General features: G+C 48.3%; 1 protein-coding gene across 2 annotated transcripts; it reads right to left on the reverse strand.

Moving 5' to 3' along the window:
• Nucleotides 1-547: 547 nt before the first annotated feature.
• On the reverse strand, nucleotides 548-10,060 carry TMEM109 (transmembrane protein 109). Of its 2 annotated transcripts, none has more exons than XM_023508531.1 (4): nucleotides 9,999-10,060; nucleotides 3,925-4,169; nucleotides 2,608-2,710; nucleotides 548-2,173 (listed from the first exon to the last, which is right to left on the reverse strand). In XM_023508531.1, exons 2-4 carry the CDS (start codon nucleotides 4,159-4,161, stop codon nucleotides 1,782-1,784), a joined length of 732 nt encoding a protein of 243 aa, XP_023364299.1. In that variant the 5' UTR covers nucleotides 4,162-4,169; nucleotides 9,999-10,060; the 3' UTR covers nucleotides 548-1,781. The 2 variants fall into 2 exon arrangements, with proteins under 2 accessions (XP_023364299.1, XP_023364298.1); XM_023508530.1 differs by having other exon boundaries at nucleotides 9,933-10,051.
• Nucleotides 10,061-14,083: the final 4,023 nt, after the last annotated feature.

Genomic DNA, 14,083 nt, shown 5'->3' on the forward strand with positions numbered 1-14,083 from the left:
GGTAGCCCACACTCCCTAGGACTGGCCTGCTTGGGGCTGTGGGCCCCGCACCCAGGCCCCAGCACCACCTGCCGATGGTGCTGGGAGAGGTCCAAACCTCTGGCCATGCACTTGTATCCCCTGGGCAGCTTAATAGGAAGCCAAGCCTGGGCCCTTCTGCAAACTGTTTCAACCTACATCCCAGTTGGAACCTTAGTGCAGGAAACTCCTCACATTGGGTGGGGAGGAGGGTAGGAAAGTCTTCTCCAGGCTGCCTACCCACTTGTAATACACCCCAGCACAATGCAGGGAAGGGGCATTGCCCCATCCCAACACACACACACACATTATTCCAACAGTGTTGGCCAGTGCCTGGAAGTCTGTTGTACCAGGGCTTGGCTCCCTCATTTCTCAGCCCCTGGAGGGAAGGGTACCTGGTACCAGCCAGCCTTTTTGGCTTCCTCCCCCTGTCCAGCTTCACACTGCCCCTGCTGGGAGAAGTCAGGTAGGCAAAGAACAGAGAGGAACCTGGTTTAGCAGTAGAGGAAGACATCAAAGAAATCTAGACTTTTGAGTAAATACATTTTATTCAGTACAAGATAATAAAATAGCGTGCACTTTATTTAAAACCAAACAAGCGCTGATAAAAATATATTATCATGGCAGCTGTGTTCCACATCAAATCTTAACAGTAAGAATTGGGCATTTATTCTTCCCATCATGTGCTGTGCCAGGCCTAGCAGAGGACACCCACTTCCATAAAAGCCCCCCAAGAAGGGGTAACTGGGTGGAGAGGGACAGCTGGCAGCTCAGCTCACCCTGCTCCCTACAGAGCACCTGAAGGGAAAGAGGCTCCTTGTGTTCTTTCCAGGACACTGGGGTGGGCACTGATCAGTTCCTCCTCAGTGGCAGGGATGGAGGGATGGGGTAGAGAACCACATGCAGCTGTGCAGACAAGGAGGCGGGTCCTCCTTCCTCCTTTAGGTCTCTGAAATCCCCTCAAGGAATCTGATTACCACTGCAGGGTCCTACTTGGAGGCACAAGCCTACAAAGAACCACCCATCTTTTGCTTTGGCTGAAGGGGAATCCAATTCTGAGAGCAACTGCTCTTTTCTCATACAAAGCAGCCACGGTACACTTTTCTACATATATTATGGCAGCAGGTAAGCAGAGGGCCCTGCTGGCTGATTAAGGCACTTGTAACAAACTCAAGGAACACCCTACCCTCCAGCCCCACAGTCCTCATGGGACCCTGTTTCTCCCTCCCTTATCGTCAGGTCCCACATCCCTTTCCCCACTGCTGGGCAATGAAGAGAACAGGAGCATGCTCTGAGGGCTGCAATTTGGTGAGAGTACAAGACCAGAGGGAATGGAAAAACAGGAAGGGAGTGGGAGACTTGGCCAAGGAGCAGGATCGGACAGGAAGCAAGAGCATTGCTTGGAAGCTATGGCCACAGCAGAGGGGAGCTAGTTAAGTCACACGTGAGCAATGGCAGTGAGTTTGCTGAAAGCAGATGCAGGAGCCAGAGGGAAGGCCCCTCCCACATGACCTGGTAGAGACAGGCTAGGAACAGAGAAAGGGTTAGAACAAACCCCAGACTGAGAACCTCAGAAGATAGGGCTCTGAGAGCCAGCAGTGGGAATGGGCTTTCTCTTAGTTGGGAACCAAGGCAGGGATCAAGATTCTGAAGGTTCAGAGATGGACAAGAAAAGGGGAGGGGCCCAGCAGGAGGACTGTGTGCCCTGAAGCCCTGAAGCAACTCAGGTCTTTGGTATAATGAAGACAGGTGGGTCATCCAACTCATTCCTCCTCCACACTGCGGGGACCCTTGGCTGCTCGCCTCTGCCGCCAGCGCAGCTCCTCCACCTGGCGCTCCAACCCTCGCACCTTTGCCTCCAGCTGGGCCCCGGACGCCCGGGAGCCAGTGAGCCGGCTCAGCAAGGCATAGAGAGTCAGCAAGGCCAGGAGCAGCAAGGCTCGGGTGGAAGGGTCAGGCACTGACCTCACCAGAGCCACAAAGCCGGCTAGAAAGATGACAATCTTTAGGCCCCCAAGGATCCTCCCCAGCAGGGCCAAGACCAAGCCAAGGAGCAGGGACAGCAGCCAGTAGATGACTAGGGCCCCTGTTCCCCACAGCAGGAAGGTCTGGACCTGGCCAGGGCTGAGCTTCAGGCCTTGGGTGATGTGATCACCTGGAAGAGGGGAGAGGCACAGAGTCAGGCTACCCAGAGAAGTGAGAGGGGGTGGTACCAGCCTCCTTGCAAAGGAATCATCTGTTCTCATAGACTCAAAAGAGTTGGAATCTCAGTTCTGTTTCTTATGGGCTAGGGAACCTTGCATAGGTTACTTCCCTTTGTTGAACTACAGTTTCAGTTATTAAATGGGAACAATTCTACCTGCCTCACTGGGCCATGAGTAATGTGGGTAATAAGTAAATGAGATACCATGGCTCAGCACAATGTCTTATGACTGATGTAAACAACTGGCTTAGCCTGCCCTCATGCTGGGGAACCTGAGAAGTGTCAAGCAGCTTGGGGAAAAGTCTAGACCCTAACAAAGATAACCTCCCCCAAATAGGCAGGTACCAGTGAAGCTCCACCCACTGATCCAGTGCCACACCACTCACCATCTAGCCCTAAGGCATTTAGCAGCTGTGCTGTGATCCCAGACAGAGCAAAGAAGGCCACAGAGATGGCTGACGAGATGGCCCACATCACCTGGGAGGAGGTCTGTGGAAAAATCATGGAGTGGCTCGGCGCCTATAGCTCAACCGGCTAAGGCGCCAGCCATGTACACCTAAGGTGGCGGGTTCAAATCCCCAGCCTAGACCCGCCAAACAACAATGACGGCTGCAACCAAAAAATAGCCGGGCGTTGTGGCGGGCGCCTGTGGTCCCAGCTACTTGGGAGGCTGAGGCAGGAGACTCGCTTGAGCCCAGGAGTTGGAGGTTGCTGTGAGCTATAATGCCATGGCACTCTACCCAGGGGGACAGATTGAGGCTCTGTCTCAAAAAAAAAAAAAAAAAAAAGAAAAATCATGGAGTGAGATGAGTCCACAAATAGCGATACTCCTTTCCTTCAACCCTGGTCACCACTGACCAGGCCAGGACTGTAGGAATGTCTCCAACCTATTTCTCAGCCAGTGGTGATGGGCCCCAGTAAGAGGTTTGGGGGCTTGGGCCTGGCTGAAGGGGCCCTTCCACATCCACCTTCCAGTACAAAGGATGGATAATAGGCCATTTCTCCTTTCTGAACTGAAAACCAGGACATTTGGGATCTAATTCAACTGATTTGCTGGGATACTATGGAGGAAATCGTTGGTATACTTGTGTGCGAATGTGGGGATCATCAAATCCTTTCAGTGATGACTAGACTCTAGAGTCACCAAGTGACATGGTTTATAAAGATGGCTCATTTTCTGGCCTTTCTGGCAAAGAAAAGGCAGGAGCCAGAGAAAGGAGTGGAGCTAAAAGGCCCTATGGTAGGAATCAAACAATGAGGAGGCAGAAGGCAAGTACTATAGGCCTTCTTTTTTTTTTAGAGACAGAGTCTCATTTTGTCGCCCTTGGTAGAGTGCCATGGCATCACAGCTAACAACAACTTCCAACTCCTGACTTTAGGCAATTCTCTTGCCTCAGCCTCCCTAGTGGAGGACTCCATAGCTAGGACTACAGGCACCCACCACAACACCTGGCTATTTTTTTGTAGCAGTTTGGCCAGGGCCGGGTTTGAACCTACTTTCCTTGGTATATGGGGGCGGTGCCCTCCTCACTGAGCCAGAGGTGCCGCCCTATAGGCCTTCTTTTTGTGGCATTTGGGGCTCTCTGAATTAGGGGTTATGACACAGATTCAGGTGTGGAGCCAAAATGAGGTGGCCATTACCTAAATCTCTTCTTTCATGTTTCTTCGAGGTACATAATCATGGCAGGGACTACCTTCCTTACCTCTGACAACAGGTGCATAGTCTCTGGCCCAAGCCAGGCATCCAGTGTCTCCCACACAGACCGACCTATGTGGGTCAACAGATCAACTGGAGCGTCCCTCTTCTGCTGGCCTGGTGGTGCAAAGTCTCGATGGGCCTGGGCTGATGCTGAATGGAAGAGGACGAGGACTGCTAGGACCATCAGGATGGCTCTGAACAGATGCCTACCCCACAGTGGACTTCTGCCTGAACCTGCCATGACTGGGTCTGCCAGGAAAGAAGCACAAGTTAAGCTGAAGGTCAGAACCAATAGATACCCACCCCTAAGATGTGATTGTCCCAACAACCTTTTCCACTCCTACCCCCTGCAAGCACCCAAGCTAAAGCTAGAAAGAAAGGGCTGTTAGTTGAGAGGAGGACTGGGACTCCCAGCCTTAAGCTGGCCATAACCAACTGATTCACTGGTTCCTCTTTCATATGCTTCACCACCTGCATCCTGATTAACCAGCAAGTATTATTCAATGCCTTAGAGTGGGTAAGAAGGTCTAAGGTGTACACCAGTTCTAAACATCTGAGGGACTGTCTGTGTCTTAGGTGTTATGGGCATAAAAGAATTATAAAGAATCTAAGGCTTTGCACCAAGGAGCATATAATCTACTTAACACCAATATAGAAAGCAAATTAAAAATAGACAAGTAAGGTTACCACCACACAATGATGTAAATAAAAGTGCTCAGGCCGGGTGCAGTGGCTCACGCCTGTAATCCCAGAACTTGGAAGGCCAAGGTGGGTGGACTGCCTGAGCTCACAGGTTCAAGACCAGCCTGAGCCACAGCGAGACCTCATCCCTTAAAAAAAAATAGCCAGGTGCTGTGGCGAGCGCCTATAATACCAGCTACTATAGGGAAGCTGAAGCAAGAGAATCACTTAAGCCCTGGAGTTCGAGGTTGCTGTGAGCAATGATGTCACAGCACTCTACCAAGGGTGACAAAGTGAGACTCTGTCTCAAAAAAAAAAAGAAAAGAAAAGAAAAAATGTGCTCAGTTATATATTCAAACAAGAATAACTGCACATTTGCCATGTGCTCTGCAGGACCACCATGAGATAGCTATGACCCTCTTCACCCTGTTAGTACAGATGAGAACAAACTGAGACTCAGAAGTTAAGAATTTGCTCAAGGTCACTGGTCTAAGAAGTAGCAAGGCCAGGTTTTGAACCCATGCTTCTGGTTTCAAATCCCACATCATTGGGGTCAAGGTTTACAATGGACCTCAACCACAGTTGCTCACTATAATCACCTGGGAGTTTCACAAAGTACTGATGTTTGTGTCCTAAGCCCAGAGGCCATGACAGGTATTGCCTAGGCTGAGACCTACAAAAGCTCTTGTGGTGATTCCAACATACAAAGCTGAGAATCACTGACACAGAATGACCTCATTTCTCCAGACCCAATGTACATGCAATAGTTTGAATGTCCCCTCAAAACTCGTGTTGAAATTTAATTGCCATTATTATAGTATTAAAAGGTGGGAAGTTTAAGAGGTAACTAGGGCATGAAAGCTCTGCCTTCCTGAGTAGATTAATGCCGTTATCTTGTGAGTGGGTTAGCCATCTCAGGAATGGGGTCCAGAAGAAAAAGATGAGATGGGCCAACCTCCTCTATCTTCCTCTCTCTTTTCATGTGCTTGCTTCAGCCTTTTGCTCTTCTGTCTGGGGCAACCTTTTTTTTTTTTTTTTTTGTGAGACAGAGCCTCAAGCTGTCCCCCTGGGTAGAGTGCCATGGCATTACAGCTCACAGCAACCTCCAACTCCTGGGCTCAAGCGAGTCTCCTGCCTCTGCCTCCCAAGTAGCTGGGACTACAGGCGCCCACCACAACGCCCGGCTATTTTTTGGTTGCAGCCGTCATTGTTGTTTGGCGGGTCCAGGCTGGGGATTCGAACCCGCCACCTTAGGTGTACGTGGCTGGCGCCTTAGCAGGTTGAGCTATAGGCGCCGAGCCTGTCCTGGGGCAACCTTTACCAAGTGCCAGTATCATTGCTGTTAGACTTCCCAGCCTCCAGAACCTGTGTCTAGTAAATTTCTGTTTACTATAAATTGCCCAGCATATGGTATTGTTATAGCAGCAGAAAATGGACTAAGACAGTAGGCAAAAGCTTGACGAATCACTAGTAAGGAAAGACATAGCTACTAACAAAAGCTAACATTTAGGCTCGGCCCCTATAGCTCAACCTGCTAAGGCACCAGCCACGTACACCTAAGGTGGCAGGTTCGAATCCCCAGCCCGGGCCCGCCAAACAACAATGACGGCGGCAACCAAAAAATAGCCGGGCGTTGTGGCGGGCACCTGTGGTCCCAGCTACTTGGGAGGCAGAGGCAGGAGACTCGCTTGAGCCCAGGAGTTGGAGGTTGTTGTGAGCTATAATGCCATGACCCTCTACCCGAGGGACAGCTTGAGGCTCTGTCTCAAAAAAAAAAAAAAAGCTAACATTTAGCTAGATCTTGCCATGCACTACCTATCTCTAATCTTCACAACAGCCCATCAGCCAGGTATTGTTATTATTCTCTATTTTACGGATAAATTTAGAAAAGTTAAGTAGTTAAGTGGGGAAACCAGGATTTGAATCTGGATACACCTGACACTAGACCCCTCACACATAACCACTCTTCTATATCCATCCAACTAAGTCTCAGAAGTGATTTAGAAAATCATACAATGGATTATTCAAGAGCTAAAATAAACTTGGCATCTACTAATCATCTCAGTGAATTACTGGTGAAATTCACCTAACTACTTTGTGCTTTGTGCTCTGATCTTTCTGTAACACAATGCCTCAGACAAGTTATGCTCCAACAAGTACCAACTCACTGAAGCAGGTGGAGATCAGCCAAGAAAAATGTATGCAAGCCCACCTTTTATTTGCCTTCACGTCTTGTTCTCCTTCAGGCTCTGAAATGAACCTATAGTTCTAGGGAGTTTCTGTCATTCCAACCTGATGATCAGAGGCTAAGCCATACCCCTGAGGTTAGACCAGCCAGGTTTCTGAAGTTCTGCAGTTACTCAGGCACTCAAGGAGTTGGCCAGAAATCCAGAGACATTGGCATGAAGCAGAGGGAAGAGAAGGATGTTGCTATTCTTGCTCAGTGGGAAGGAGAAGGGTCAAAGAAAGAATTCTAAAAAATACTACATTTGGGGTATTTTCTGGCCCAGAAACAGCTGCTCTAAGCCCTTCTTAAGGTCTTGAAGGGTCAAGCAGGGCTGCAAAATGCACTATTCACATGGAAGTACCTCAGACTGGGAAAGCCTTCTCATGTTGGCATGAATCAAGAACCAGATGGTTCCTGCCTGCCAGTGATCAGAGATGAGGACAGCATAGGTCAGTTTCTAAGCTAAGTGGGTCATAACCATGTTGGGGACTTAAAGAGCAGAGTTGCTATCTTGGGTTGGATCCTGTATCCAAGGACCTCCACCAGGAGGGATCAGATGTCTCCTCCGCCCTAGAAGGTCAGGGTGCTGTGAGCTGCTCCTCCCACGGCAGCCTGCTGTGTTCTGTGCCATCAAGTGGTCATCTGCTTCAGGACAGAGGGGAGCTGGGGGATCTTGAAATAAACCCTCACAATGAGGCTGGCATCGCCATGCAAGATGACCTTCTGAAGTACACCAGAGAGCAAATCTAGCAGGATTTTGGAACGCACCCTTTGGATGACTGGCTGGCTGTGCATGTTTTCAAATTGTTTTAACAGGATTCCTTCTCATTTCTTCCAGGTGAATCCCAGGCAGTATGAACTCACTGTCATTATGCCTCCTCACTTCAGCCTAATCAAACACTAATAAAGAAAGAAGCCATGGGTACTCAAGAACTGAAGTAGTTATAACCTCTTTTGCTGTCCTCATCTTTTGCTCTCTTTTCATATCTCTTGGTACAAAACCAAAATGCACAAGGAGGACGCATAAGGAGTCTTAAAGTTTTTCACTTCCTACAATGCCTGGCTTCAGACAAATAGCAGACACAACAAAAACAACTACAACAAATAACAATAAATATAAATTATAATAATTTTTGTGTGGTGCTTCATAATTTACAAAGTGCTTGTTACTTCACTATCTCATTTAACTATTAGAACAATTTTTAAGCTATTATTACTCTCCCCATTTTACTCTAAAAATTATGACTAGGAGAGGTCCAGTGCCTTATCCAAGATCACAGAGCACAACTGGGACTTGACTTCAGAACCTAGGATCTCAGTTTTGCCCTCTTGCTTGTCTCACACTGCCCCACACTGCCTTGGTAAGACATGATCACTGCCCTCAAGGAGCTTAATGTTTTGCCAAACATCAGGAAGCTCAAAGAGGGAGGACCTCCAGACTCCCATAAGGAAACCACCTGCCAGGAGTTGACATACCTGCTGGGCTTACCGGTCACAGGTTTTGTACCAAGAGGTATGAAAAGACAGCAAAAGAAGAGGACCATTCCTGCCACTTCTGTTCAGGCAGCTGCAATATGGCTGGGGAAACTGCTTTACTTACTAGGATAGTGAGAAGGTACTACCGCATATGTTTAGCTGTGGTTTGCTACCGGGCTAGGGTGGGGCAGTTTACAGGCTGCTTCCTCCTCTTCTTTTCCCTTTGGTTAGCTTCCTTTAATGCTATGAATCACTCACTATGTGGCAGGAGGGGCAGCTGACATAGTGCCCTCTGTCAGGCCTGACTGTCCCACCACTGCTCATAGTTGCCCCTATGGAGTAGCGGCTCTTTACTCACTGCCCAACGGGACTGCCTGTGCAGCTTGTTAAACAAGGATGTCTGCCCCACCCAGAGCTACTCAGACTCTTCCAGGGGGGGCTCAGTCTTTTGTTTGTAAAACTCCCTGGGAATTTCTGACGTCACGGCTGCTACAAAAGATCAGAAGCACAGGTAAGAATCTACTCCAGGCAAAGCCTCAAAAATGTAGCAGTGTACAAAGAACCTTAGACTTCTGTCCTAGGCTCAACCATACCACAAACCAGAAATCATTACCTTTATCTCTATTACTTAACCTGTCTGTGCTTCATTCTCCTCAAATGCAAAATTGGGTGAAGCCAGGTTAAGAGTTGCTACCAAGAGTTAAGATGCTGCTGCAAGCACTTTGTAAACATATTAGTAAACATGTAAAATATAGAAATATTTGCATCACACAAATTACTAATATACCACTCACTACATTAGCGGTTTGTCAGCCTGCTTCTCTCATTAGACTGAGGGTCTCCTGATGGGACTTGAACATCTATCTTTCCTTGGAATCCCCAAAGAGTAGCACAGAACGATGACTAATAAATGCTTGTTAAATCAATACTAGAAGACCCGCCAAGAAGCCACGAGGGAAGCAATGGAGAAACATGGAGCGGCGAAGAGGGAGGTTATTTTAACTGTTGAGCCAAATATACAGCAGCCACCGGAGAAGCACAACTGAGTCAAAATGAAGATCCTATACAGGACGAAGCTGCCACTGCAGAGAATGAAGTCAGAGTACTGGCAAGTCTAGGGCAGCCCCCGCTAAACCCCTGACAGCTGCTGCCCAGCCAACTGCTTGGGGGGCAGGGCAAAGGCAAAGGGGCAGCTTCCCAGCCGCGCCGCGCCCTCCCAGGGCTCAGCCTCCCGGAGACAGGGTGTCAGTGGCATGTGCTATTTCGAACAGTGCGTCCCCTGCCAAGAACTGTAGGATGGTGTCGTTGGCAAGAGAGGTGCTGCGACCCACAAGTTCGGGGTACCTCGAGGAAGGAAACCAGTCAAACCGAGGCTACAGGAGGATGGGCTGTGGGGCAGGGGTCGGGCACTGGCCTCGTCTGGCAGCCGCTCCGCCCCAGATGGACCTAGCAGCACCGCTCTAACCCTCCTCTCTCCGGAAACGCGGGCCTTTCGGGTTACCTAGTAACGACGCCCCCGGTTGCATAGCAACGAAAATCCGAGTTCCCAGTTTGTTTCGCCCGCCACGCGACCTCGGACCCCTCCCCACCCCGGCTCCCCAGGCCCCACGGCTCGGCCCTGGCCCAACCTGCAGCAGCTGCCGCCTCCCCGTGCTGCGTGCTGCTCCTCAGTCCCGCTCTCGGCCTCGACTCACCAGCTCCAGCCGCCGCTATGCTTCACGTGCGACTTCACTAAAACGCGCCGCCAAACCCGCGCCTCAACACCGGGCGTTGGTTTATGGTCTGCGCATGCGCAAGGCGGGATGCTCTCGGAGGCTCGCGGCCCCTCCTGGCCCGAGCCGCTTCCAAACCCACAATCGTTCCCACCCGTAGAAGAATGAGAGCGGGAGTTTGAGTTGGGAACGGAAGTCTCTGTCAGGAAACGGGGAATAAGTGACCATATCTGGGCTATAGAGTGGGAAAACTGAATCTTAAATAAAATCAGGGTCAAAGCTAATTCGCCTCTTCGACCGCTGTGCACTTGGGGCAATGTAGTTCTGGAGTTGCAAAGTCCCCCTCGTGGGGCTGTGTTGGGAAATGTAGTTCTAACCCGGGGGCTGCAGAGTACCTGGTCTTTCCAGAAACTTTTCGCGCCTAAAATGACACAAAGGGAAAAGGTGTTAGAGGGACAGCTAAATGCGCATAAAGCTAGTAAAGTGCATCCGCTCCCTGATCCACACCTGATCTGTGCGCTGCAGATGGCTCCCAAATGTTAGATCAGAATTGTAGAGGAGGGGAACCAATCCCCACGCCCCATTTCTACCATTAAGGCCGCATCGTGAAGGGGGCCGGCCAAGGATTTGGAGAAGGTAATCCCTTGACTGATCTATGATCCCGGCACGGCACTTCTTTTCTCTGTACCTTAGTGCCTTGACTTTCATAACTATCAAGTGCCTAAAAATACCACTTCACAGTAGGTGTGAAGTTTCAAGGAAGTAACAAGAGTGAGCATTAAACTAACAAAAAAAATCCAAGTTGCTCTTTGAATGTTTTATCACTGTTATTGGCTGCCCTAAGACAGTTCCCCTTTGAGGTTTATAACCCTTCCTCAAACTCAGCCCTCTGAAATGTAACTCTTTGCCCTCACCCTGAATCAGCCTTCTAATTCTGCCACCTTCTCAGACTACACACACAAGTGACTCCCAATCTATAATCTCACCCAGTGGTTTCTTCCCAACAAATGTTTCTCAGACTCATCTATCTTCATCTGGGCCCTTGTCACTTCCTATCTGTCAGCTAAGAGTCTTTTCTTGCAGAATGACTCTGGTGGCATCCTGAACCTCACCTTACAGCCTAACAGTCAACTTTATATTTGCTTGTGAAATTATTTCTGATTTGCAGAATTCCCAGCCTCAGGTTGCAGACTTTCCTGGGCAAAAAAAATGTTAAGTTTAAGTTTTCTATGACAAATTAATATTTTTTAATTCTCTTTTCCATCTGAGTAGTATAAAAAAATCTCAGACAGTTCAGGGTTCTTCCCACCTTGAATTTCAGTTTTGTGAATTAAAATGAGGCCAAAAAGAAGAGTGTGGGGAGAGTTCATCTAATCTTTAGTGTCAGTTGTTCGATCTGGCAACTCCCAACACTTCTCATTATCCTGCCTAATCATCTTCGTCTTATTATTTTGTTCAAGAAGTCTTTAATAGTACCTTTTGAGACATATGTTCCTTTTTTTCTATGAATTAAAAAGACAACGAATATTAAAAGGATATTAAAAGCTAGGAATTCTCCTGAAATTAATTTATAAATTCAGTATAATGCCAGTCGGAATACAGGGCTTTTTAAAACTTGGCAAAATTTTGGCTCGGCGCCTGTGGCTCAAGTGGCTAAGGCGCCAGCCACATACACCTAAGGTGGCAGGTTCGAATCCAGCCCAGGCCGCCAAACAACAATGACGGCTGCAACCAAAAAAAATAGCCAGGCATTGTGGTGGGTGCCTGTGGTCCCAGCTACTTGGGAGGCTGAGGCAGGAGACTCGCTTGAGCCCAGGAGTTGGAGGTTGCTGTGAGCTGTGGTGCCATGGCACTCGACCCAGGGGGATAGCTTGAGGCTCTGTCTCAAAAAAAAAAAAAAAAAAAAACTTGGCAAAATTTTTCTAAAGTTCATCTAGAAAAGTAAACATAGAAGAAGAGCCAGGAAAAAAGGAACCATAAGGGGAAACATCTCTTCCTATTTTTTTAAAATTATTTCACAAGATTAGGGGGTACACATGGATCACATCTGTAATACTTGAGTCTTGGCTATAGGTGTGCCCATCACCCAAATAGTGTTCACAGTACCCAGGGATTATGTATTCCCCTCCCTTTCTCTCCCCTCTCCCCAGTTGATTTCCACTGAGTTTTACTGCCCTCTGTGCACATGTGTGTTCCTCAGTTAGTTCCAAGGTGATAAAACATGGAGTGTTTTTCTATTCTTCCAATACTTTACTTAGAAGAATGGTCTCCAGCTCCATCCAGATTATTGCAAATCCTGCTTAATACTTTGTAATTCACCCACACTGGTTACTGCTGAATCTACCCAGGAAATGGAGCTGGGGTATTGGCCACCATGTCCACATGCTCCCCAAGCAGCAACTGCAGCCTTGGTCCCAGGGGAGTAGGACATAGCCTTCCCTCCTCAGCAACCTATAATATGTATACATACCTGCCCCTCCCACTAAAGTCTCCCTATTTGCTGCACCTCAGTGGTCCTGTATCATTTCTATTCCCTGGATGGCTTTTGAAACCGAAAAGCCTTAAAGAGACTCCCTTTTTCATATATTCTGCTGTCATAGCAATAAGCTCCCCAGTAAAGGAACACCTCCAGTTTTGTTCATTGTGGAATCACCAATGCTGAGTCCTGTGCCTGCCTGGCACACAGTGGGCACTCTGTAAAGATGTATCCAAAATTCAGTAGGTAGGGCACCAGCCACATACACCAAGGCTGGTGAGTTCGAACCTGACCCAGGCCAGCTAAAAGAACAATGACAACTACTACAAAAAAATAGCCAGGTGTTTTGGTGGGCACCTGTAGTCCCAGTTACTTGGAAGGCTGAGGCAAGAGAATCGCTTAAGCCCATGAGTTGACATAGTAAGACTCTGTCTCAAAAAAAAAAAAAAAGGATGTGTCCAAAATTAATTACTGGGTCTCCTTCCTTCTCTTCTGTCCCATCCCAACCAGTCTAGGAAGTGTCTTCCAGAGGCAACTCTGGAAAAGTGGTTCCATAGCTCAAATGCAGTCAAATGCTGTTTTGCTGCCAGTCCAGTCAAGTCTAACTACCTCAGGCTGAAAGCTCCACCTAGTAAGTTCATTTTATTTCCTACCTCACATATAAGCTTAGCACTTGAGATGCCTAGCCTGTCAGACAGCCTGTTATCCATCCAATAATAGTTATAACATTCCTGCTATGTGCCAGGTGCTGTGTGGCACTCTTAGACTCTAAGACCAACAGTAACCAGAACTACAGTCCCAGCCGACATGAAGTTTACAGTCTAGCAGAGAACAGACATCAAACAGACACTAATAAGTAAATAATCAAATGAACATAGTTATCTAAAATGGCTTGTAGGGAATTATGGGGTGCTCTGGGGATTAAACCTCAGTCAGGGGTCAAGAAAAGGCTTCCAGAGGAGGTAACATTCCAGATAAAACTGAAGCTTACATTGGAGGGCTTGGGAGGGAAGGGCGAAAAAGCAGACAGCTGAGCAAAGGTAATCAGGCAAACTTTGTGGAGCCATCTAGAGTGATTCCGTTTGAAGAATCCAAAGGCCAGTGTGGGCTGGACATAGTGGCTCACGCCTATAATCCTAGCATTCTGGGAGGCTGAGGCAAGAAGATACCTTGAGCTCAGGAGTTTGAGACCAGGCTGAGCAAGAGCAAGACCCCTGTTTCTACTAAAAATGGAAAAGTTAAGGTGGTGCCTATGGCTCAGTGAGTAGGACACCGACCCCATATACTAAGGGTGGCGAGTTCAAACTCCGCCCTGGTCAAACTGCAACAAAAATAGCTGGGTGTTGTGGCTGGCACCTGTCGTCCCAGGTACTTGGGAGGCTGAGGCAAGAGAATTGCCTAAGCCCAGGAGTTGGAGGCTGTTGTTAGCCATGACACAGCAACTCTACCTAGGGCAACAATGTGAGACTCTATCTCTAAAAAAATAATTAAAAATGGAGGCAGCGCCTGTGGCTCAAGGAGTAGGGCACCAGCCCCATATGCCAGGGGTGCCGGGTTTAAATCCGGGCCTGGCCAAAAACTGCAAAAAAAA

Source organism: Otolemur garnettii, unplaced genomic scaffold (genome assembly GCF_000181295.1).
Source record: "Otolemur garnettii isolate 467f Iridium unplaced genomic scaffold, OtoGar3 scaffold00254, whole genome shotgun sequence".
In the NCBI taxonomy this organism is placed as follows: Eukaryota; Metazoa; Chordata; class Mammalia; order Primates; family Galagidae; genus Otolemur; species Otolemur garnettii.